This window comes from Xenopus tropicalis, chromosome 6, assembly GCF_000004195.4.
Source record: "Xenopus tropicalis strain Nigerian chromosome 6, UCB_Xtro_10.0, whole genome shotgun sequence".
NCBI classification, from domain to species: Eukaryota; Metazoa; Chordata; class Amphibia; order Anura; family Pipidae; genus Xenopus; species Xenopus tropicalis.
In genome coordinates this window covers 132,061,919-132,088,733 of record NC_030682.2, presented here as the reverse complement: position 1 = coordinate 132,088,733, position 26,815 = coordinate 132,061,919, and the positions used below count along the sequence as shown (strand labels likewise).

Below are 26,815 nucleotides of genomic sequence, written 5' to 3'. Positions count from 1 at the left end.
ATAGATGATAGATAGATAGATAGATAGATTGATAGATGGATAGATGGATAGATGGATAGATGGATAGATGGATAGATGGATAGATAGATAGAGAGATAGATAGATATAGATAGATAGACAGATAGACTGACAAAGAGAGAGTTGATAGATATAGATAGATAGATAGATAGATAGATAGATAGATAGATAGATGATAGATAGATGATAGATAGATAGATAGATGATAGATAGATAGATAGATAGATAGATAGATAGATAGATAGATAGATAGATGGATAGATGGATAGATGGATAGATGGATAGATGGATAGATAGATAGAGAGATAGATAGATATAGATAGATAGACAGATAGACTGACAAAGAGAGAGTTGATAGATAGATAGATAGATGATAGATAGATAGATAGATAGATAGATAGATAGATAGATAGATAGATAGATGATAGATAGATAGATAGATAGATAGATAGATAGATGATAGATAGATGATAGATAGATGATAGATAGATAGATAGATAGATAGATAGATAGATAGATAGATAGATAGATAGATAGATAATTGTGCTGATAATTATGAGGTGAAAGTGTATCAATCTCATCTAATGGGAAAATAATTCCTTCCTAGATACTGTATAGCCTTGGAAAAGGTCCCAAGGGGGAAAATATTGGATGCATTAAAGATTATCATGATACATGGATTTGCACACAGGAGAGGTACCATTTTTTCATTATAAGGTGCAGTAGGAGAGTTACACATATTTATATTTATATATATACACACACATACTCTGCTTATAAAAATAAAGCCTCCATCTGTATTTGCACTGGAATAAGCACTAATTTTATGTATGAGAAAACTGAATAATGAATGTAAAGGGAATAGGTTTCCGTTCCTAGGCAGCAGGAGCAGCAGCAGAGAGAGCTGAATGCACGGCTCCTTTATTTCTAAATCAGCACATCCCCGCGCTCCCTTGTCCATGCTATTGCCAATACACGCAGCGCCCTGCATTATATGGGAATAAGAACTTCTGAAAAGGATTCTATAAAATCAAAGCGACTTCTGCGCAGTGTTTATATCAGGGTCGGACAAACCCAGCCCTCTGTCTGTCTGTCTCTCTGATGCTCCTGATGTACAACATCTAGAGAACTGCAAGTTACAAATGCACCTTATAAATACAGAGAGGTATTAATTACAGCTTAATCAATCATCCAACAATATTAAAGTCCACATTAGAACAACAAAAATGTAGGAAAGATTGATCAAGTAATCTGAAGCAATATCATACATAAAACCCCAAAGGGAAAGACATCTCTGCATTACAGCAGGTTCATCAGATTACACACCCTGTACATATTATATTAAACAGAAAAGGCCATATATACACATTAGCCCCCATACTGGCTCTATACTCTACATACTGCATATAGACCGGGCTGCCCTTATTGAGGATAGGGCCAATAAGGGGGGGGGGTGTCATTTGGGGGGCTTTACTTCTACTCTCAGTCTAAGGAACATTCAAGGCTAGGAGCTGCAGTTCAACAATATCTGGGAACAACATATTGGGGATCCCGGATATAAATCCCTGGGGCACAAGTTGCATACAACCCACTAAGAATAGGGAAGGAGAATGCACCCCTGTATGAAACCCCCCAACACTAAGAGGTGTGTGGCTGCTGCAGAACTAGGGGGTCAGTGGGTAATGATAAGCAGTTTAATAAGAGACTCTGCAGCAGCTAGGGCTGGAATTATGATAATGGGGCCCCTGGCAATGTTGAGGCCACCATAAGGGCATAACTAAGGCAGGAATGCCCAATCTGCTGTGCCTCCAGCTGTTGTTGAACTACAGCTTCTATATCCCACCTTCAGCTGTAAGTGGGATTCTGAGAGTTGCAGTTGAACAACATCTGCAGCCTAAGCACTGCTAATGAATATATTGCTGGAAAAATGTAACAGCAGCTGATGGGGGACCCAAGCCCCGACCCTCACCTTCATCCTCCTCCAGGGAGTTCATACAGGGGAAGTAGCCGGCCAGAGCCTCGAAGGAAGCGGACAGGCTGCTGCGGCTCTGCGATCGCTGGATGCGGGGGGCCCTTTGCTGCTGCTGCTGGCGCTGCTCCCTGCCCATCTTGGCCGAGCCTCTGTACAGTATCCGGGGCGTCTTGGCGGATAAGTGGGGCGCTCAGTACTAACGAGATGGAGGGTCCCCCCTGTCCTGCCGCGGAGCGCTATGGGGTCCTGTCCTGCCGCGGAGCGCTATGGGGTCCTGTCCTGCCGCGGAGCGCTATGGGGTCCTAGAGGCGCACAGGTGCAGCCGGTACACTTCCTATGCACTGTCAGTTTCAGCACCAACACCGCGCTCATAGCGCTCTACCCCCGGCCCCAGTAGCGCCAATCAGCTGCCAGCCAGCCCCCCGCTAATCCGCTTCTCTCAGTGGGCTGTGTAGTTGCTGTACCCCTCCCAGTAACCAGCAGCTCACTGACTCCCAGGCACCAACAGCAATCAGAGCTGTCTGTATCCGAACTGCCATCTGGGTGTGGCTTGTACCCAGGAACCCGGGGCTACTCATTCATTATGCGCTTGGCATTTACTGAGTGCTGCGTTATTTCTATTGGCTAAACCTGCGCCTCAGCCATTAACCCTACCAGCACCATCAGCTCTCACCAACCTGTGCCTCAGCCATTAACCCCATCAGCACCATCAGCTCTCACCAACCTGTGCCTCAGCCATTAACCCCATCAGCACCATCAGCTCTCATCAACCTGTGCCTCAGCCATTAACCCTACCAGCACCATCAGCTCTCACAAACCTGTGCCTCAGCCATTAACCCTACCAGCACCATCAGCTCTCATCAACCTGTGCCTCAGCCATTAACCCTACCAGCACCATCAGCTCTCACAAACCTGTGCCTCAGTCATTAACCCTACCAGCACCATCAGCTCTCACAAACCTGTGCCTCATGCCTCAGCCATTAACCCTACCAGCACCATCAGCTCTCACCAACCTGTGCCTCAGCCATTAACCCCATCAGCACCATCAGCTCTCACCAACCTGTGCCTCAGCCATTAACCCCATCAGCACCATCAGCTCTCATCAACCTGTGCCTCAGCCATTAACCCTACCAGCACCATCAGCTCTCACAAACCTGTGCCTCAGCCATTAACCCTACCAGCACCATCAGCTCTCATCAACCTGTGCCTCAGCCATTAACCCTACCAGCACCATCAGCTCTCACAAACCTGTGCCTCAGTCATTAACCCTACCAGCACCATCAGCTCTCACAAACCTGTGCCTCATGCCTCAGCCATTAACCCTACCAGCACCATCAGCTCTCACAAACCTGTGCCTCAGTCATTAACCCTACCAGCACCATCAGCTCTCACAAACCTGTGCCTCATGCCTCAGCCATTAACCCTACCAGCACCATCAGCTCTCACAAACCTGTGCCTCAGTCATTAACCCTACCAGCACCATCAGCTCTCACCAACCTGTGCCTCAGCCATTAACCCCATCAGCACCATCAGCTCTCACCAACCTGTGCCTCAGCCATTAACCCTACCAGCACCATCAGCTCTCATCAACCTGTGCCTCAGCCATTAACCCTACCAGCACCATCAGCTCTCACAAACCTGTGCCTCAGTCATTAACCCTACCAGCACCATCAGCTCTCACAAACCTGTGCCTCATGCCTCAGCCATTAACCCTACCAGCACCATCAGCTCTCACAAACCTGTGCCTCAGTCATTAACCCTACCAGCACCATCAGCTCTCACAAACCTGTGCCTCAGCCATTAACCCTACCAGCACCATCAGCTCTCACCAACCTGTGCCTCAGCCATTAACCCTACCAGCACCATCAGCTCTCACCAACCTGTGCCTCAGCCATTAACCCTACCAGCACCATCAGCTCTCACAAACCTGTGCCTCAGTCATTAACCCTACCAGCACCATCAGCTCTCACTAACTTATGCCTCAGTCATTAACCCTACCAGCACCATCAGCTCTCACAAACCTGTGCCTCAGTCATTAACCCTACCAGCACCATCAGCTCTCACCAACCTGTGCGTCCTGTGACTCTCCCAGTCCCTACCAATTGTGCCGGCTTACTGTTCTGTTAGTGACCTGTGCCTCCTACATTGCTCAGCACAGAGCCACTGGCCAGGGTGCTGATATATCAGGTACATATGGGTGCGCCCCCTACATTGCCCAGCACAGAGCCACCGGCCAGGGTGCTGATATATCAGGTGCATATGGGTGCGCCTCCAACATTGCCCAGCACAGAGCCACTGGCCAGGGTGCTGATATATCAGGTACATATGGGTGCGCCTCCTACATTGCCCAGCATAGAGCCACTGGCCAGGGTGCTGATATATCAGGTACATATGGGTGCGCCTCCTACATTGCCCAGCACAGAGCCACTGGCCAGGGTGCTGATATATCAGGTACATATGGGTGCGCTTCCTACATTGCCCAGCACAGAGCCACTGGCCAGGGTGCTGATATATCAGGTACATATGGGTGCGCTTCCTACATTGCCCAGCATAGAGCCACTGGCCAGGGGGCTGATATATCAGGTGCATATGGGTGCGCTTCCTACATTGCCCAGCATAGAGCCACTGGCCAGGGTGCTGATATATAGAATTCTGACAGGAGACCTGCGCCTCCTCCGACTCCCCCAGCGCTCAGTACAGAAAGTCGCAGGGCAGGCGCTGAAATCGCAGCTCACAGGACTCGCAATTAAAGTAAAGGCACTGCAATACCTAATTATTGTGGGATAAAATATCGGGTGCAATACCAACTTTTCACCAGATGCAAGGTTTGCCATAGGGCTGCAATAGAACAGCGCCACGGCATTCTCTGCGCTGCACACGATACAGGGCTTGGCAATGGAACTTAGGAATATAACACGTCCAAGAAATGGCAGAGTCCTCAGTTTTTAGCCTTTTTTAAGTTACTGACATATAAAATCACTACGTTTTTGCTTATCAGCAGGTCTGGTTCCAATGGGTATCTTGGGTTGGGTGCAGGAACTGCCCAATCAGACCCATACTGCCAGGCTATAACATGAGGTGCATAAGGTCTTAAAGAACATGTCTACCCCAAAACAGCTTTTTTTTTTGCACATAATGGAAATAATATGGCAAACAATGAATGTATGAGAGCAACAGCAGCCTAGCCTTCCCCTACAGATCTGTTGGAACTTCTCTTGGCATTGAGGGGACCCTAATGCTTTTAGACCTAAGGGTCACTGGCTGCAATGTGGATGGTTTCACCCCTGGCCTAGCAGGTCCCATTAAAGTGACTTTTACTTACCTTGTGTTATGATGAAATTTAGGTGGAAAATGCAGTACAGGAGCAAGCAGATAGTAAGTGGCACCCATATGGTTAACAGAGGGAATAAACAGCTGCTGTACTATGTGCTGACCAGCAGGATTCGCTGATACAAAACACCAGAGAGCAAACACTTTGCTGCGCTGGCGAGACAAACACCCTGTGCAAAAAGTGCAAGCTAATGAGAACAAATTATTTCTGGTTGCTTGTAAATTTGAACATGGAGTCATTAAGCCATTAATTAAAGAAAGTGTTGCCAAACATGCAGCCCTGCTATTGTCAGCGAGAACTCCCAGCATTCTCAGCCAGCCAATGGGCAACTACTTTGTCCCACAGCACAGGGCAGGGACATTCTGGCTGGCTGGTTTAGGTGAAAGGTTCAAAGGGCCCCCCAACAGCTGGAGGGAGCCAGTTTGTGAGCCAGTTAGGGTGAGATTGAGGAGCATGGCTATTTTCTCGGTGGGATACTCATATAAGCTACTTTTAAGCTGCCCAATAGCAATTTTTCCTCTACTTAACGACCAATTTCAGTGCGACAAAGCTGTCAAATAATCATATGGATAATGTGCACCAAACAATCGTACATCTAGTGATCTTTCATCCGATATTGGTCAGAAAATCGATCGGGCAAGTTTGAAAATTTTCATCATTAACAATTAAATTTGGCCATTGTCCAATTGCAGGACCAAGCAGGTCGTTTTCCCAGTTTCACCTAGACGATATCGCTGGAAATGGTGGTTTTCTTGATTGACAAATTGTAAATTTCTAGAAAAGCTTGGTCCTATGATTACAAAAAGATCTTTTAAAAATCGTAATGTGTATGGCCAGCTTTACTCCAAAAAAGTTCTGCTATATCCATTTAGTAGCAGAGAAGCATAGTGGTGAAGAATGAAAAATGACAAGTCCATCAACTGTTTTCTCCAGCTCAATTCCTAGCTGAACCCCCACAATATTCCTATATGTAGTTGTCTCCAATTTGTCACAGAAAAGGAAAGAATATTCCCATGGGCCCCCATGCCTGCATATATCTGCAGCAGCTGTCACAGGCAGATTGTCTATAGAAACTCATAAAAAGGCAAAAATTAAAAAAAAAAATATCTGCAATAGTTGGGGAGGAGCTAGGCACACTTCTGCCTGCCTAGCGCTACTTCACACCCTGTGTGCCGTGGCAAAACTTTGAGGGGTGCAGGGGGTGTGATTACACCTGGGCCAGCACCCCCTTGGGGCCCACCAGAGCCACAATACGGCTTATTGCGGTGGCATGGCAAGAAAGTCTTTGCATGGGTTTTGGTGCGTGAATTTGGGGGAAAGGATGGGGGGGGTGCACATTCTGCACCTGGGCCTCCCGCTGATTACACCACTGCCTGTGTAAACTTGCACTGTGGGGGAGTCACAAGCGGAGTGCTATCAACTTGCCTTGAGAACCCTACCAGCCTGAACTGCCACTGTTTCCAAGGGTTTATTTTTACCCTAAATACAACAATATTTATAATACAAGCCATCAGTTGGTGGGCTTTGTGGGATAAAGATGTATGTTGAGCTGCAGAATGCCATTTTATGAAATTACTGCATATAATGGGCATATGGGAAGCATGGTTACATAGTGAATAGCCCCTGCCTTGCAGCTTTTGGGTCCTGGGTTCCATTCTAGCCAGGGAACTATCTGCAAGCAGTTTGTATGTTATCCCTGCGATTGTATGGGATTGCCCTGGGTACCCTGGGTTCCTTCCACACTCAGATTTATTGACTCCCAATAAAAGGGACTATACAGTGTGTGAATGTAATGGGGACCTTGTAAGCTTTACTGGGGCAGGGGCTGATGTCGTTGCAGGATGATTTGGAATGCACAGAATCCAGGATTCGGTTCGGGATTCAGCCAAGATTCAGCCTTTTTCAGCAGGATTCGCAGTCGGCCAAATCCATGCTCCTGGCCAAACTGAATCTGAATCATTAAAATCACGTGACTTTTTGTCACATAAACACGGAAGTTGAAAATTTTTCTTTAACCCTTCCATATCCGAATTTACATGTGCAAGTCAGGATTTGGTTTGGTATTTGGCAGAATATTTTACAAAGAACTCAGAGTTCGGTCGAATTTGAAAATAGTGGATTTGAAGCATGCCAAGAAATTATATTGAATAATACTAAGATTACTGAAGTAGGGAAATGGCTTCTATTAGTTATCACTGTAGTGAATGGAAAGTGCACCCCCCATGGCCCACAAGGACTGCAAGATAATATGGACTGTCACGGATCTATCTACTTATCTACCTATCTACCTATCTATCTACGGATATGGGGATGACAGTCACATCCTGAGTGCTTCCAGGTGGGAAGTGATTGGTAAGTTATGCCAGAACATTGCATTGAAGTAATCATTATACAGGCATTTAAAGGCTATCATATGACAGGCAGTGGCTAGTATAATAATGCAACCAAAAGGGGAAAGTGCCCAGATGAGCCCAGTTCCGTTTATTAACTTGCAGAGCAGGGAAGTCAAACAGGCTAAATCTCCAGCCAAGTTCCATAAACTCCACTGCAATGGATCTGTCCCGGGAGCAAGTGATCAGGAAGCTGCCGATCCAACGCTCACACTGTTATGCAATTGCTATATTCTATATTTACTAAGTCTAATTTTGTGCCAGTTGCTGAACCCTCTACTTCTGCTGATGAATGTGCTTCATTTATTCCTGAAGGTTATTTATAGAAGCCCACTCATTATAATGACAAGTGGAAGGGTGCGCAGAACAATGTGATTCATATCTGCTTGCCGTACTGTACAGTCGGAATAACACAATATTAAACTCTTCAGGGAGCCCGGCTTCATATAAACTTTCTAAGAAATAATAGCAGCTTCTGCTCGGAAGCCTCTATGTTTGTTTGATGAATGATGCACCGAGAGCCGGATTTAATTGTCAGCTATATGTAATTTTCTCACTTTTATTGCTCTCGGAATAAAGCTTTATGATGTGCCCCATTGTTCTCTCTTTGGGAACCCAGAATTACCAACCACTGATTCAAAATTTTCATCCACAATATACTTTGGTGCTGGGTATTTTTATCATAGCAATAGCAGTATTGGGGAGCTCAACTCTCTGTTAACATTCCCAAATGGGTATCAGGTGCAAATACTGGAAGAACCTCACCTTGTATGGGGGTCAATATCCAACAGCAAAAAAATCCAGTAGCACACTGAGGTTGCAAGCCGTGTAAAAAAAAATATGTTATTAGCCCAAGTACATACAAAAAACAAGAGCAACGTTTTGGGCCCCTTGCTCTTGTTTTTTGTATGTAATTGGGCAAATAAAACACTTTTTTTACACGGCTTGCAACCTTAGTGTGCTACTGGATTTTTTTGCTGTTGGGTATTTTTATCATGGCATGACTTTTGCCCTAAGCAGGCTTAGGTAACCACAACCCCCAAATGTAGTATTGCCAGGGGGGTATTTATAGCTTAAATAATATTCAAATAGTTTCTCCCACATCCTTTTAGACCCATAGATGGCTCCGATTCTATGCTTACACTGTGCCAGTCTCTTTCATTCTCCCCAGGTGCCCCCTGTGCCAGTTCTAGGAGGGCATATGCCCATTACTGAAATTTCCAATAATTCTGTACTGTACATGCTCGCTCCCATTCCCCATAGGGGATGCCTTAAGGACCGGAAGAAGATGGCGCACAGCACTCAGTACACAATACCCTGGCTGGTATGTGTTTTGAAGAAGAGGGGGTAGGAGATACGCAACTACAATGACTGGGGGTGCCTAAGAGCATGGCATCCCCCAGTGGTTTACCATTTGTTCTTGTTTAAAAAAAAAAAAAAATGGTGTGTGGTTCCTGTTCTTTCCTCATCTTTGAGGCTGTGGGCTTAATTGGGACATATTGTATAAAAACCGAATGTGCCAGTGGATTATACTCTCTGAATCTAGAAAAAATGTGTCTATCTGTTCCACTTCCTGCTGCCTCCTTTCCCAGGCTGTGCAGGGGGGGCGGTGGCACTGTAGGATAGGAACCAATCAGCAGCTAGCCCGACCTGATAGGGAACTGAAGCCTGTCTTTGCTTGTGTGACAGGGACCAGAGAGTATCTATAGGGAGCTGCAATAAAGGGGCCATTTTAAAGGTAATGATAACTTTTAACAAAGCATGAAACCAGCAGCATATATAATGCTTTATTGCCAGCAAGAATGGGGGCGGGGAGCTAACATGCTATATGTCTCCTTTAAACCTAGTTCTTGTGGCCGACATGGCACTAATAATGAGAGTTCTGAGTAACAGTCCTTGAATTTCAAATACAGCAGAATAATAATCATCTAGATTTACATGACTGCAATCCCTTTTAATTGTGACCACACACTTGCCAGCGGGAAAATCAAGGGTAATGCTCACTATGGATTCAAGCCCATGCATTTGATATTATAGAAGATCCTGCTTTATTTTAACCCTGACATGGCAGTAAGCTTGAGCAACCAGTACTGGAGTCTGCTTACAGACTGTGATGGGTGGGCATTACTAGGGCAAGGCTACTGCGGCATCCAAGTAAGGCAGATAGATTATTTAATACTGAAATTACTCATATTAAATTCATTGGAAGTTGAATAGCAAATGGTACTCTTAACTGACACTTTACACTTTAAAACTGGACTCATATTCATTTCAAACCCGGCATTGGTCAATAAGCTCTGCATTTTGATGAATACTGAACTCTCATGGGAACAAGCCCCATAGAAAAGAATGGGGTCAGTAGCTCCTGCGTTCCCCTGCAGTGAATCACACAAACAAGTGCACATGGAGCTGTTGTAAACAAACAAATCAGCCCTTGTATGTCCTCATAAATATATATTTTCTGCTTCATCGATTTAGTTTCTTCGACTGTGTGGCTGTCTTAAAGACAGACAAAATAATTCTGTGATGTGGAGAAAAGGGGAAGCTGTAACATTTCAAAGAAAAAACATCTTGATTAATGGTGCTCATAAAACTCATTGAAAGAGGAAAAAATGAGCAAAAAAAGAGACTTCTTGGGCATAGCCGTGATCTATTGGCACATTATGGACATCGAGAATCCTTTTTGTTTACAAACCCGAAGGCCTGTGACGCATTCAGCTTCCACTGAGAACAAAAACAAGTCATCAGGATCTAATGATGGAAGAGGAAACCGTAAGGAAAAAACACACAGAAAAACAATACGAAAAACAATTGATTTAGAGCAGGAATAGGCAACTACTGAACGTCAAAGCCAAGAAATCCCAGTTGCCAAACAGGGGCAAAACAATCCACTGTGTGCAAATAATAATATTTATGTGGGCACGTAATACCACCCAACGGCCGCTACAAATACAGTAGAAACTATGGGGACACTTGCTTTATTCTGCTGCACCCACAACTTAGCTGGGGGTTAGAGTACTTCAGTATGTAGGGAGTCTCTTCTATAAAGATATGGAAAGCAAATAACCACAAGATACAATGAATATATCTGTGTTGTGCCAAAAAGTTGTTATGCTCCAAATCTTATTGTGTGGTAAAAGCTCTGCCTGTTATATTTGCCATCAAATGCACCAAGAATGGAAAGAATGCCATGGAAATGCACCAAGAATGTGGGTTGGTTGGTTCAACAAAGTGAATGAACATACTAGAAATGCATATAAAATAGGCAGTGTATATAAAAACCCAGCGTATGCCACCATGGTGTGAATATTACTAACTGCCAGCTCACTGAGAGCAACTGGCCGTTGTAGTCAAAAGGGTTAAAAGCAATGCAATGGTTGCAGAGAGTTAACAGTAAAGAATTTGATAGATCCATTTAAGTTGCTAGGGAAAGAAATGTTCCTTCCTCTTCAGTCCTACCATCTGCCCATCCAATCTGATCACTTTTCGTCTCTGCTTCAGTTCAAACACAACTCAGTTAAGTGTTAGAGTGGAAATAAAGGTTTATTAGATTTACATGGAATGTTCTGGATGTAGGACAGGGCTGTTATAAAGTGTTATGACCATTGATCCCTTAGGTCAACGAGCACAAGTGAATAGTTCCCTCAGCTCTCTGGAAGAGAAGCCATTAATATTGGTATCAATCCTTAGGATAATAAATACATATTCAGCCCAAATCTGACTTTATTAAATCTTACCCTAGCTTTCTTTCAGACCTGCTTCCTTTTAATACTATTTCAAGTCCCCCAGTTGGGTCAGTGACTCCCTTCGGGAACCACTGACCTGGTTGATAAGAAGCATTTCCACTTGAACTTCAGTTTCCTTCCATAAAACTTTCCTGACATGGCACCTACTTTTGGAAACATAAGGATATCAAATTCTAAAGCTGCTAAGAACTTCAACTACCATAATTTCTTCTAAAGGCAGAGAATGCTGGGAGTTAAAGCTCAGCGGTTTTAAAAACTCTATCCTGGCAAGCTTTTGTATTTCATCAGACATTCCTGCTACCTTGCCCTTTCTTCAGTCAGCTAAACCTTTCATACACATGGTTCTGTACCTGTTTGTATTAACTCGTGTTTGGTAAATGTCACACTATTAAGCCCTTAACTGCCTCTTGTCATCCATACTGCAGAGCAGAACAGAATGTAATAATAATAATTAGGCTCTGCTTTTTCATTCCTTCAGCTAAAGCACCGAGGTGTCAGAGTCGGGCAATTTGCCCTACGTTAACACATAATCTAAGTGAACCTTTCTCAACTCCCTTTAGATACTTTCTAAAGAGACATATTGTGCTTTTCATTCAGAGAAGCCCAGATAGGCAATTACACAGAGGGTTCAATTGCAGTAGACAGTTCTTAAAATGAAACTAGAATTATGGCTGTTGGATAGCAGGTATAGTAGGGATAGATGGTGCCTATAGTAGCAGTGGGGGGATAATAGCCTCTGGGAAGGGACTGTGGCTGTGGGATAGCAGGTATAGTAGGGAGAGATGGTGCCTATAGTAGCAGTGGGGGGATAATAGCCTCTGGGAAGGGACTGGGGCTGTGGGATAGCAGGTATAGTAGGGAGAGATGGTGCCTATAGTAGCAGTGGGGGGATAATAGTCTCTGGGAAGGGACTGTGGCTGTGGGATAGCAGGTATAGTAGGGAGAGATGGTGCCTATAGTAGCAGTGGGGGGATAATAGTCTCTGGGCAAGGACTGGGGCTGTGGGATAGCAGGTATAGTAGGGAGAGATGGTGCCTATAGTAGCAGTGGGGGGATAATAGTCTCTGGGAAGGGACTGTGGCTGTGGGATAGCAGGTATAGTAGGGAGAGATGGTGCCTATAGTAGCAGTGGGATAATAGCCTCTGGGAAGGGACTGGGGCTGTGGGATAGCAGGTATAGTAGGGAGAGATGGTGCCTATAGTAGCAGTGGGGGGATAATAGCCTCTGGGAAGGGACTGTGGCTGTGGGATAGCAGGTATAGTAGGGAGAGATGGTGCCTATAGTAGCAGTGGGGGGATAATAGCCTCTGGGAAGGGACTGGGGCTGTGGGATAGCAGGTATAGTAGGGAGAGATGGTGCCTATAGTAGCAGTGGGGGGATAATAGCCTCTGGGAAGGGACTGGGGCTGTGGGATAGCAGGTATAGTAGGGAGAGATGGTGCCTATAGTAGCAGTGGGGGGATAATAGCCTCTGGGAAGGGACTGGGGCTGTGGGATAGCAGGTATAGTAGGGAGAGATGGTGCCTATAGTAGCAGTGGGGGGATAATAGCCTCTTGGAAGGGACTGGGGCTGTGGGATAGCAGGTATAGTAGGGAGAGATGGTGCCTATAGTAGCAGTGGGGGGATAATAGCCTCTTGGAAGGGACTGGGGCTGTGGGATAGCAGGTATAGTAGGGAGAGATGGTGCCTATAGTAGCAGTGGGGGGATAATAGCCTCTTGGAAGGGACTGGGGCTGTGGGATAGCAGGTACAGTAGGGAGAGATGGTGCCTATAGTAGCAGTGGGGGGATAATAGCCTCTGGGAAGGGACTGGGGCTGTGGGATAGCAGGTATAGTAGGGAGAGATGGTGCCTATAGTAGCAGTGGGGGGATAATAGCCTCTAGGAAGGGACTGTGGCTATACAATAGCAGGCCAACGCAAAGAGGTATATTTATTCTTTTTGTATGCGCGAGGGTAGATAACATACAGAGACACATAAGCGGGTAAAAATGCACTGAGTTTTGGGAAATGGCCATTAAGTCCCAAGTCTGGGCCAGATAATGCTCTTATTGTGTTTATTATATTGTGTTTATTATAATAGGCCAATGCTGTTTCTAAGTGAAAACGTCATATGACAGTCTCCCTTTTGGTTTATAGAAAGAAAGAATATTATTGCCAGTTACAAATCGAATGACTTCACTGGTAGAACAAGGTCACAAGGAAGAAAGCAAAGCTACGTAATGTTGCACCTACATTCCTGCGCTGTTAATAAAGCCCCCGTTTCCGGCAATACTAAGCTGTGTGAATGCAAACTGAAATAATGTAACCTAGCTATTAGCAGGCTTTGTCTTTTATTTCTACTTCATTAGTCAGGAAGGAAAATACAGATATGGGAACCACTGGGGATAAGGGATCTTTCCATAATTTGGATCTCCATAACTTAAGTCTACTAAATGATTTTTTAAACATTACATTAACCCAATAGGCTTGTTTTGCCTCAAGGAAGGATTAATTGTATCTTAGTTGGGATCCAGTACAAGGTACTGTTTTATTATTACAGAGAAAAGGGAATCATTTAACCATTAAATAAACCCAATAGGGCTGTTCTGCCCCCAATAAGGGGTAATTATATCTTAGTTGGGATCAAGTACAGGTACTGTTTTATTATTACAGAGAAAAGGGAATCATTTAACCATTAAATAAACCCAATAGGGCTGTTCTGCCCCCAATAAGGGGTAATTATATCTTAGTTGGGATCAAGTACAGGTACTGTTTTATTATTACAGAGAAAAGGGAATCATTTAACCATTAAATAAACCCAATAGGATTGTTCTGCCCCAATAAGGGGTAATTATATCTTAGTTGGGATCAAGTACAGGTACTGTTTTATTATTACAGAGAAAAGGGAATCATTTAACCATTAAATAAACCCAATAGGGCTGTTCTGCCCCCAATAAGGGGTAATTATATCTTAGTTGGGATCAAGTACAGGTACTGTTTTATTATTACAGAGAAAAAGGGAATCATTTTTAAAAATTAGAATTATTTGCTTATAATGAAGTCAATGGGAGATGGCCTTCCTGTAATTTCTTAATAATAACTTTCTGGATAATGGGTTTCTGGATAACAGATCCCATGCCTGTACTGTATAAAGGCAATGCCACACATGGACACTTGCTGATTTTTTTACTTGTGGCATAGAAAAAATTCTAAATTACTCTTCATTGTTCTCAATGAGGTTTACTTGAAATGCCTTTCACTACTCGTGGTGAAAATGTATTTGAAACAATAGAGGGCGATCTGGGGTATTTTGTTTCCATGTGTGATGGACTAAATACTTGAAGTGTTCCACTGCCCTATGAGCAAGGCTTAACTGGTACAGCTACGGGACCTGTTATCAAGAATGCTCGGGACCTGGGGTTTTCCACATAAGAGGTCTTTCCGTAATTCGGATCTCCTAACTTAAGTCTGCTAAAAAAATTAATTAAACAGTAATTAAACCCAATAGGATTGTTTTGGCTCCAATAAGGATTAATGATATCTTAGTTATGATGAAGTACAAGGTAATGTTTTATTATTACAGAGAAAAGGGAATCATTTAACCATTAAATAAACCCAATAGGGCTGTTCTGCCCCCAATAAGGGGTAATTATATCTTAGTTGGGATCAAGTACAGGTACTGTTTTATTATTACAGAGAAAAGGGAATCATTTAACCATTAAATAAACCCAAAAGGGCTGTTCTGCCCCAAATAAGGGGTAATTATATCTTAGTTGGGATCAAGTACAGGTACTGTTTTATTATTACAGAGAAAGGGGAATCATTTAACCATTAAATAAACCCAATAGGGCTGTTCTGCCCCCAATAAGGGGTAATTATATCTTAGTTGGGATCAAGTACAGGTACTGTTTTATTATTACAGAGAAAAGGGAATCATTTAACCATTAAATAAACCCAATAGGGCTGTTCTGCCCCAATAAGGGGTAATTATATCTTAGTTGGGACCAAGTACAAGGTTTTATTATTACAGCGAAAAAGGAAACCATTTTTAAAAATGTGAATTATTTGATTAAAATGGAGTCTATGGGAGATGGCCTTTACGTAATTCGGAACTTTCTGGATAATAGGTTTCCGGATAAGGGGTCTGATACCGTTACAACATACTTCCCAATGCACTTGTTTTTGCCGGACAGTCCCAGACAGTGGCAGGGCTTCATTACAATGTGGGTAAAGTTGGTTGCACAAGATTCACCCTGAGGCACAGGGTTCTACTCCCATTCTATCCCTCCCAAAATTATCTTGTTTTGGGGGTAACTATGTATTTCCGCTGACCTTTGTGAATATGGAAGAAGGAACATAGCCATTCCTTTTTCCTAAGTAGGGAGTCTGTAAACTGATATTTGAGGATGGGGAAGAGGAATGCAATCTGACTGCCCTGATTTATTTTGTGATCTTAGTTTTCCATAGAAAAGCCAACCCCACAATATGAATTAATTGCATTTCCTGCTAAGTAATGCCCTCCCTTCCTACCCTTTATCAGCAAAGAAATTGGTGGCCTGCCAGCAAACAATTCCAAATACTCTGCTTTTTTTTTTACATACAGACACTTCCATGCTATAGCAATTGAGCCTTTAAAGGGGACATGTCCCCCACACAAAAAAAAATAAAAATAAACATGAAACTCAAATTCCCTTTTTAATTAAATCATCCATAGCTGTTATAAATGCATTTAAAAATCTGAGCTGTCAATCATATATTGCCTGCCCCGCCTCTATGCCTGAGGCATAGAGGCGGGGCAGGCAATATATGATTGACAGCTCAGATTTTAAATAACAATTACTTTAACTTTCCATTCAGCACTTCCTAGATATCACCTAGATGGCAAATGCATAAGATTTTGGGGTGATACAAAGCTTGCCTTAATAACAGTATTCACAAAATGGCGCCTGCCTGCTTGCTATGACTGTGCATCCCAAGACTGAAGGGAAAAAAACCGAAATAATTTATAGAGTGTAAGTAAAGGTTATTTTGCTCTACTAACATGATAGCAAAGGATTTGGAATTATTTCCTAGGGTGACAGGTCCCCTTTAAGCGGAGTAAAAGAAAAGGAACATCTGTCTCCGCGTCGCCCTGACAGCTCCCGCAAGTTGCAGATGACTTCTCTGTTAATAACAATGATAGAAATCGTGAGCCGCTGCAGGTTTATGTGGGACATCTGCTTGTAATTTTATAATATTCTAATTAAAATGAGAACATGTGCCAAGCACAGCAGAATGCCAAGTATCCCAGCATACAATTTGTCCCGGGCTCTCGTGTGCAGCAATGATTGCTTACTTTCAGGCAGAAACACTTATCCTCACCACTACTTCTTTTGCCCCTTTTGTTCCTAGAATTACAGTCATTTAGAAGATTGTCCTGTATTACAATCACTTAACCGTGATTATGTCTCCTAGGTAGAACATCACGCAGAAAGCCTAATGACAGAGAGAATAATGGCCATATAATAATATAACAGCTCAGACTGCCAGTCAGTGCGGGGGAAGATCATGGGACACAGGCATTTTGCTTCCATGTCGATGATGTTTGGTTACTGGGGTCACTGGTCCCCGGTGACCAGAATGCAGATTCATCCTGAGGTTAAATTTCTATTGTATCACTTTTTAGAACTTATCTAAGACCTTCTCCCATTTGTCTTTCAAGGAGAAAGAAAGGTAAAAACTAAGTAAACTTTATCAGAAAGGTCTATTTAAATACAGCCATAAGCACTCACAGAAACGCTGCACTAAGTCCTCTGTCAAAAGATTTGTTGTGTCTGTTTTCCTGTGCCAGAGACACGCAGCTCTCTCCTCTCTCCTGCTCCCCCCTCCCTCAAGAATGCTAAGAACTCACCACCCACCCCCTTAGGAATGTGGATCTGAGCCAATCAGCAGGAAGCTGACTCATAGTCTAACTAACTGAGCATGTACACTGGTCTGGGTCTTGCTGCAGGAGCGAGGCATTATGGGAACTTTCTTTACACAGCACAGCTTTTTTTCTTCCTGTTTGGCTTCTGATCATCTGAACAGGTGAAATATGGGGAGACTTCTGGGCACTACTGAGAAAAGCAACTTTCGGAAGCTGTCAGTTACAGCAGTGCTACTCCCTTTGGCACAGGGGCCTCAGCATTCCATGACAGAGCATCCCTGCTATGACACAGTGGTCCAAACATTTCATGAAAAAGTGGCCCATGAATCCATGACCCATGATATTTTTTGACACAGTTGTCCCTGCATTTCATGGCACAGTCGCCCCCAATGTGCAGTAGATTCAGTCACATAGGACACAGTGGTCGGATATTTTTCAACACAGTTGGTCCCAGCATTTCATGGTATACTCATCACAGCAATACCTGGCACAGTGTTCCTAAGGTTCCATGACGCAGTGTGGCCCAAGAATTCATGGCACAACCACCCAAGTCACAGCATTTTCATTTGATGTTGTTTGTAGCAACCAATCAGCTCTTTGCTTTTGATTTCTAACTTGTAGGTGACTGTTTAAATCTAATTGCTGATTGGTTGCTAAGGGCAACATCACCAGTGATATTTATCTACAATCTTAGTAAACATACATGTGGTAATTCCTCTTCAACCAGTCAAGCACAGAGTAAAAAAGAAAAAAAAAAGAACAAAACATAAAGTTCTAAGATTTCCTTGAAATGTGTTTATGTATGTGAGTGGATAGATAGGTCATTATAGGTTTGTGTGTGCTGGGTTTACTTGGAAGGGTTGAACTTGATGGACTCTGGTCTTTTTTCAACACTTGGTAACTATGTAACTCCTATGCCTACAACATATCAATGTGTCCCTGTTTCCTCCCTGTATTTTTTTTTAAGGATGGGCTTGATGGACTAGAAGTAAGTATATTAAGTTTATTTTCTCAACATGTTCTTATAGATCTACGTAAGGTAGACAAAATTGGCAGCCTGTGGTACTTTTTGATAGAAAATTTTGTTTAGGACTCAAACTCCATGAGTTCCTCTGACAGGAACCCCTAGAGGGCTACAGGCTGTGCAACAATTTTCCGGACTCTTTTACAAGTCAGGTTCTAATAGCAAGCCTAATAACAAAAGTGCAGCAAATAAGTATTCATCCCCAAAGGTTACAAAGCTTTTACATAAGGAGCACACAGAGTTGGGGGGTTCTCACCTACCATACTCACCCCTTCCATTACCCCTTATACTGTCTTAACTAGCAGGGCAGTTAATGTGCCAGTGCATAAGATTTTCATGAACATGGCATATTCCTAAAGTGATCTCCAGCTTAATTCCAGCAACCCTTGTGTTATAACTACTGAAGGGGATGGAAACCTAACAGAGAAGTAAATTCCCTATTATGGAACCACAGTTACACATGGATCCAGCAAAAACAGAGATAGAATCCCTTTCTGTTGTTTCATAACTGTCCACCCCTGAAATAGTTAACTCGCTACACTCTCCGCAGCAATTACATTTGGTAAACGATCTCCTTCACGTTTAAGTAGGTCTTGGCATCTCTAGCCACAAAACTTCTAAAACAGTAAAATAGGCCAGCCTGTGAATAATTGAACGGGTTAGACTTCTAATGGAATCAGATGCAATAAAACATAAAGCCGAGCCAGAAACTGTTTATATAGAGACACGCTTATGTCTGCAACTGATTGCAACAAGACAGGACAAAACACAAGCACACTAGTACAAAACACACTGCTTTGATGTGGAAATTTCCTGCTACTAAGAACATAAGTAGAGCATTTCCACTGAGAATTCTGTTTTTTTTTAAAGAAAATTCAATTGCATGCAGTTTTCTCAGTTGGCTCTTGGAATCAGAAGGGACCATTGGTTGGATATTACTAAAAGTACAAAGGAAGCATTATATTAAGTAAACAGTGACAGGTATGTGTAGTATATTCAGCATTTTCAGCTGTTGTTGTACTGATATAGGAACCTCTATCTGGAAAGTTAGAGATTTCAGGAAGGCCAACTACTTGTAGAGTCCATTTAAAGCAAACAATTCTAATTTTTTTAAATAATTTTCCTTTTCCTCTGTATTGCCTCCAGCAATAATTGGAGGCAAAACAATCCTACTGGGTTTATTAATTGTTTAAATGATTTATAGTAGTCTTAAGGTATGGAGATCCAAATTAGGGAAAGTTCTGTATAGCAGGTCCTATCCGTACTATAAATCCCGGCATCCCAGCCAAAAAACAGAATTTGGGAGATTTCTCCCTCTGCATAATGAGGCTCAAACTTTCCTACATTGTTTAGGGTCTTAATTTCTCTCACTCATACCCCTGGCTTTACCCACAGTCTCTTGGCTTAGGAAGGCTATACATCAGGGGTTCCCAACCTCTCGCGAGCCACAGTCAAATGTAAAAAGACTTGGAGAGCAACACAAGCACCATAAAAGTTCATGGAGGAGCCAAATAAGGGCTAAGATTGGCTATTAGGGGCCTCTATGCACACTATCAGCTTACAGGGGCTTTATTTGGTAGGAAATCTTGTTTTTATTCAACCAAAACTTGCCCCCAAGTCAGGAATTCAAAAATAACTACCTGGTTTGGGGGCACTGAGAGCAACATCCAAGGGGTTGGGGAGCAACATGTTGCCCCCGAGTCACTAGTATACATGTTCATTTTAGGACTTTATTTCCCCAATCATTTTGAATGCTCACCAAAAGGACTGTTCCTAGACATATAATAGGACTTCTCATTTGTTGAAGGAATAGATGACTGTATTAGAGTGCATTCCTATTGGCTACCAACAAGAAGGGGTGTTGGAATGAATGGGGGATTTTTAGGGAGAGTGCTTGACAGTATGTCTGCATTGCAGATGGATCGTGGGTCAACTGCTTTCTGAAGGTCTATGATAGCCTATATAAGGTGTTATGTATTAAAAATCAGAATTTTCTGTTCACCTGTTTAAAAGCAAACACCTTTTTAGTTGCTATGGATTACTGCACTTGGTAAAATCAGTGCCTTTTATTAGATATGGATGTTAAAGGAGTAGGAAAGGTAAAACCACTCGGGAGGGGGGCAAACATAGAATTTTGTGGTCACCGCCTCATTGTACCCCAGCCTAGTGGTTTAAAATTTAATGGTGAGCACAACGTTTAAAATTTCAAGGCCACCTATTTGGTTCTTTATAATTGTTAAAATGTCCATCAGGTGGTGCTGTTATTTGCAAATTCATTATTTTGTTACTGAAAACTGCTAATATCTTGATTTTCAAAAATAACAAACCTAAAAGGTTCTTAGAAGAGCGCTCTGAGCAATTATACATTCATTTGTTTTGAGGGTTTACATTACCTTTACAACATCCTTGCCTTGCCATGTAATAGCAGTTTCTATTTTTGCTACTGGCAGAATAACAAGGCAATTGCTAAAAGCGGACAGTGCTTGTACATAAACAAACCCCTCTCAAATGAAGAGGAACATGTACAGTAGTCATGTCGCTGCTCTTACACTTCCCACGAGAGATCAGAGCCAGCTGAGTGGGCAGAATTCGCTACCAAAACAATATCTAATCTCCGAAAGAAGCGTAACGCAGGCGCTGACTCACTTTTCCGGGTATTTTAGAAACAGTGACTGCAAACTGACTGTACGGCTGTTCCAGCTACGTTGGTTGGCTAAATTCGGCTTAATATTAAATTTAGAAAAGCGAGCAGCGTTCATAAGCGCCCCCGTTTCTTTAACCAAAACTCAGGGCCTGAAATAGACACAGCTGCCAAGTTTCCTGATAACAGGCTGACATTAAGTGGCTTTTTTTGGTTTATAGAACATAATGTGAAAATTGACATCTGCCTCCCAGAAAGAACAAATAGAAGATCATTATGTTGCACTGACTTGAACAAAACTGTCACAAAACTTACTTTTAGTCTCATCTCAAATTGTCAGGAAAGAAGCAGAATTAGTCTCACACAGGGACGCACTGAATTATTTTTTGATTCAGCCAAATACTGAATCCTCCAGAAAAGATTCAAGCATATATCCAACCCCTAACTTGCATACTCAAAAAGATAGAAGTCAAAAAATTTAATTTCATCAATGGTGATCAAAAAAAGTAAAGCCTTTAGCAAAGGTGGGGCAAACCTTATGGGTACCCTAGGAAACATAGTTGCCAACCTGGCCTCCCTGCCCTGCAAGTTAACAAGAGTGCAAACACGCAGTGATGTTGTGTGGGGCAAGCAAGTGGTGATGAGTGGCCATGGGGGATGAGACCCTGGACTGAGGTAGGCAAATGAAGTGCGTGCCTAGCACCCCTCCACCATTGTGCCATAGGCATGTTCCGCTTCTGCCTACCCCTAGTTCCAAGCTTGGCCTTCATGGCTTTAAAGGCACATAAATATAAGGCAGAGGTCCCCAACATTTTTTACCTTTGAGCCACATTCAAATGTAAAAAAAAGTTGGGGAGCAACACAAGTATTAACAATGTCTCTGGGGTGGGTGCCAAATATGGTCTGTGCTTGGCTGTTTGGTAGCCCCTATGTGGACTGGCAGCCTACAGGAGGTTCTGTAACCAAAACTTGCCTCCAAGCCATACATTCAAAAATTAGCACCATATCACTGATATAAGGAGTCAGATCCAGTTTGGCCAAACACTTACTAAAAGTGGTATGATTCCTGGATTCCTTCCATCTCTAGCCCCAGTTGGATGGGACTCTGTTCTTGGGGCACAGGAGAGTACAGAACTCTCGTGTGTAGGGTTGCCACCTTTGCTGATGGCTAAACCTAAGAGAACGGGGCTGATGGCATCTGGGGGTGGATCAGTGATGCAGGGGGTGGGCACAATGATATCAGGGGCGGGTACAATAATGTTGTAGAGAGTTAAGAGGCTGGATGGGGCTATTGCATCACTTACTAGCAATTGGATGGTTTTCTGTCCACTTTATCAATGTTTTAAACTGTACGGAAAGTTTGGAACTGGTCAACAGTTTAAAAAAACTAGGATATCCCGGTTAAAACCAGACAGGTGGCAAGCCTAGCTCTATCTATAGCAGTGGTTCTCAACCTTCCTAATGCCGCGACCCTTTAATACAGTTCCTCATGTTGTGGTGACCCCCAACCATAAAATTATTCCTAAGACCATCGGAAATATATGTTTTCTGATGGTCTTAGGCGACCCCACAGGTTGAGAACCGCTGATCTATAGTCTGCCTGATAAGTACGTCCAATCCTTGAATTAAATGGATGGGATCTATTATACAGAAACCATCTATCCAGAAAGCTCTGAAATACAGTAATGATAATTTAGAAAAACAATTCCTCATTTTGACTGATTTGCTTTTTCTTTCTGTAATAATAAGAACATGAACTGTACTCAATGATAATTAACCCATGTTGACAGAACAAAAAAATAATGGCGAGTGTCTTAATATTGAAATGTTTTCCATTTATTGGCCAAATTATTGTTCAGGTTTCACACGGCTAAAACCCAAACAGACAGCTGTAACGGAACTACAGGCAACCCTACTTGTGTGCCAGGGAGGCGCAGAGATCATAGCTAAGTGATGCTAAATAAGGCTATATACAAACCAGAGAAGTGAATCATTCCAGAACATCTTTATTGTTATTGTCAATATCCATGATGGCTGCCCATGGCATTTCATAATCATGTAAGTCTGGGAAGTCAGTGTCTGGCGCCCAAGAAATAAATGCTATTACAGCATTACATCCCAAGCATTTATTACTTTATGCAATTTGCTATGTTAGCATTTATGGAACTACTGGGAAATGATAAGGAATTAAATTTATTGTTCTTATTTAGAAGTAGGTTTTACATTCAGTTGCTCTATATGTTAGTAATACATCATATATTTGTATTTATCAGCATATTTAGGCTGGTGTATATTTGCAGGAACAGGGAGGCAGGCTGTACAGAAATACTACCTATTATTTGAGCCTTTCATTCACCTGTAAGGGTAGTGTCCCATGGGGAGACTAGTCGCCTGTGGTAGCAGAGATTTATAGCTGGTGACTAATTTCCCCTATGGGACATTACCCTAAGGGGGTTATGCAATAAAAGGTGCAAAGATTCCTACAGGTCTAGAGCAACCAATCAGCAGGCAGCAGTAACTTGTTGCAAACATCTTGATGTGAGTCACCTCACATGGGGGTTTATCAACTTTGTGGACCAATTGGGACAATTTTGACAGTGCTCCGACTTGATGTGGCTACAGTGGTTCAGGAGATGGTGGGCAGGCAAATAGCCCCTGGTGCTCCCTCTCCAGCTGACTGCTGTAACGCTGCCCATTCAGCTCTCTCCCTTGTTCCATGGCCCCAGCCCCAACGTTTCATGGTACAGTCTGCCCACAAGCATTTGTGACACACTGGGGGTCATTTATCAACACTGAGCAAATTTGACCATGGGCAATTACCCATAGTAACCAATCAGTGATTGGCTTTGTTTCGCCAGCTGCAGGTAGAACAATGGATGCAACAATATGATTGGCTGCCATGGGATACTGCCCACAGGCACATTTGCCCAATGTTGATAAATGACCCCCCACTGTGCCTCTGGTGTGAGCTCATGACAATAATTTTTAAATAAAACATCCACAAGGCTTTAAACAGGTTCCAATATCTTGTATGTGATTTCTCCAGCAAGGCAGCAGCGTTAGGATTATGGTACCTGTAGTTTATTACTAAATAAAAAAACTATTCATACATAAATATAAATGCCTCCGCCCCTGCCTGCAGCAACATTCTGTATAATGTATTCACTGCCTCCCCTTTACTCCTGTCTAAACCCCTCTTTTATTCCCTTCCCTGCTTTGTTACATTGCCTCCCATATTCTGAGGGGGTTTTTTTGTTCACGTCTAGAATCCATACAACACTTTGGATGAGACAAGAGTTAGGCCAGTGCCACATGGGATGGATCCTCTGTGTTTATCCCCAGGCCGACAATCCACCCCGTGTAATGTTGCCCTTTTACATCCCTTCCCTTGATGGGTTAGTGCTGCTAGCTGCCATCTATTGGTTCCAACACAGAGCCCCCCTGGTTTTGGTTAGTGCTGCTAGCTGCCATCTACTGGTTCCAACACAGAGCCCCCATGGTTATGGGTTAGTGCTTCTGGCTGCCATCTACTGGTTCCAACACAGAGCCCCCATGGTTATGGGTTAGTGCTTCTGGCTGCCATCTACTGGTTCCAACACAGAGCCCCCCTGGTTTTGGTTAGTGCTGCTAGCTGCCATCTACTGGTTCCAACACAGAGCCCCCATGGTTATGGGTTAGTGCTTCTGGCTGCCATCTACTGGTTCCAACACAGAGCCCCCATGGTTATGGGTAAGTGCTTCTGGCTGCCATCTACTGGTTCCAACACAGAGCCCCCATGGTTATGGGTTAGTGCTTCTGGCTGCCATCTACTGGTTCTAACACAGAGCCCCCATGGTTATGGGTTAGTGCTTCTGGCTGCCATCTACTGGTTCTAACACAGAGCCCCCATTGTTATGGGTTAGTGCTGCTAGCTGCCATCTACTGGTTCCAACACAGAGCCCCCATGGTTATGGGTTAGTGCTGCTGGCTACTGGTTCCAACACAGAGCCCCCATGGTTATGGGTTAGTGCTGCTAGCTGCCATCTACTGGTTCCAACACAGCCCCCATGGTTATGGGTTAGTGCTGCTGGCTACTGGTTCCAACACAGAGCCTCCATGGTTATGGGTTAGTGCTGCTAGCTGCCATCTACTGGTTCCAACACAGCCCCCATGGTTATGGGTTAGTGCTGCTGGCTACTGGTTCCAACACAGAGCCCCCATGATTATGGGTTCAACAAGACCAGTCAGTCCTGTCCCCTATAAATATACCCTGTACATTTTTTACCAGACTTATATGATAAATAATGAATAAACCTTATCTAAATAACAAGTATCTAAGTCCTCTGTGGTTTTCACTAAAGTAATTCAAACTTACCTTTACAGTGTATTCCAGGGCCCTGTACATAAAGGGACAATGAGGTCACTGCCCAAAGTGCTTACAATCTACAGACAATGCTGTATACAGATACAACAGCATGCAATGGATCCCACAGGCAGGCAGAACTACCCATAAGACATGCTATGGCACCCACACTGTTAAAATGTTCCTTTCTTTCTAAAGAATGAGCAAGAATTCTCAGAGTCGTATGCAAGCTGTTGGCTTATTTAGTTGCCAAAGCAGACGAAGAAGGCGCCATGACAGCTCCAAGGTTGGCACAGTCATGCTAACGTGACACAGAAAGTCAGCCGCACTCTGTAGCCCCAGGAAGGTCAAAGCTAATGTCAGGTTTTGGGAAGCATCCTTAGCCAGCTAACACAAAACAACAGGGGCTGGGGTCAGTTTCACACCAATTGAAAGAATGGTAGTTAGCAAGCCGGGACTGGCAATCTGTGGGTTCAGACAAATGCCAGAGGGGCTGCTGTAAGATGCCATAGACAGTCACTATTTATTGGTCTTGGAGGGGGGGCTGTTTGGGCCTCTGTGTACTTGAAATGCCAGGACCCAGGCCCAGACTGGCAATCTGTGGGTTCAGACAAATACCAGAGGGGCTGCTGTAAGATGCCATAGACACTCACTATTTATTGGGCTGGTGGGCCTCTGTGTACTTAAAATGCCAGGGCCTATCCTGAACCCCTGTCCAGGCAGCACTCCGAATAAAGTGAAAAAGGTGTTTATTGTGCCAACAGAACAGGCAATGTTTCGGGCTCCAGGCCTTGTAGTTATGGGTGAATCTGTACAGCAAGGGTTACACAGCCCAGATGTAAGCACAACCCTCTGACTTGGATGGATTCTGTTCTCAAGCTAGCCTTGGTTACTACTACCCTGGCCTTGAAGACAGAATCCATGCAAGTCAGGGGGTTGTGCTTATATCTGGGCTGTGGGGATGTACTCAGGAATGCAAGCTGACTAGTGAGGGGTATGCACTCTGCAGGTTAACCCTTGCTGTACGGATTCACCCATGCAATGGTGACCTACTGGCAACAGTTTCCCAGAATGTTAGAAAAATGTCCCAACATAACATCTGGGCATAGCCAGTAGTAAAGGGGTGAGGTTGGGCTATGGCCAAAGCCATTTTGAAATTCACCCCTGGGTGGCTGACATCTCTAGAGCCAACTAGTGCTTAGCAAACACTTTGGTCAGTGTGTGGAGGGGATGGGCCAGCACTTATAGTGGGTCAGATAGCCCTGTGCAGTTTGGGCTAATCACTGTGACAAGGTTGTTAGCACTTCTACAGGACTCTAGGTGACTACAGAGCCAACTTCATTCTGACATCTCACTGTGGCACAACATGGATCTCTATTCATTAAAAAGAAATACATATAATAATGAGCTAATTAAATGGAGTGACATTGTGGGACACTGTGAACCCTCAGAGTCGATGATAGTT

The 26,815-nt window shown here is 43.5% G+C and overlaps 1 protein-coding gene across 42 annotated transcripts in view; it reads right to left on the bottom strand.

Annotated features, from left to right (window-relative positions):
• The window catches only part of rims2 (regulating synaptic membrane exocytosis 2), a 336,201-nt gene that overhangs the window by 13,564 nt on the left and 295,822 nt on the right, over positions 1-26,815 (bottom strand). The window contains exon 1 of one of the 42 annotated variants that reach the window (XM_004915103.4): positions 1,988-2,564. The exons of the other annotated variants lie outside the window; for them this stretch is intronic. Within the exon in view, the coding sequence (XP_004915160.1) occupies positions 1,988-2,126 (139 nt within the window). The 5' untranslated portion in view covers positions 2,127-2,564. Of the gene's footprint in view, positions 1-1,987; positions 2,565-26,815 lie in introns of those variants that run through there. 42 annotated transcript variants of the gene reach the window in all.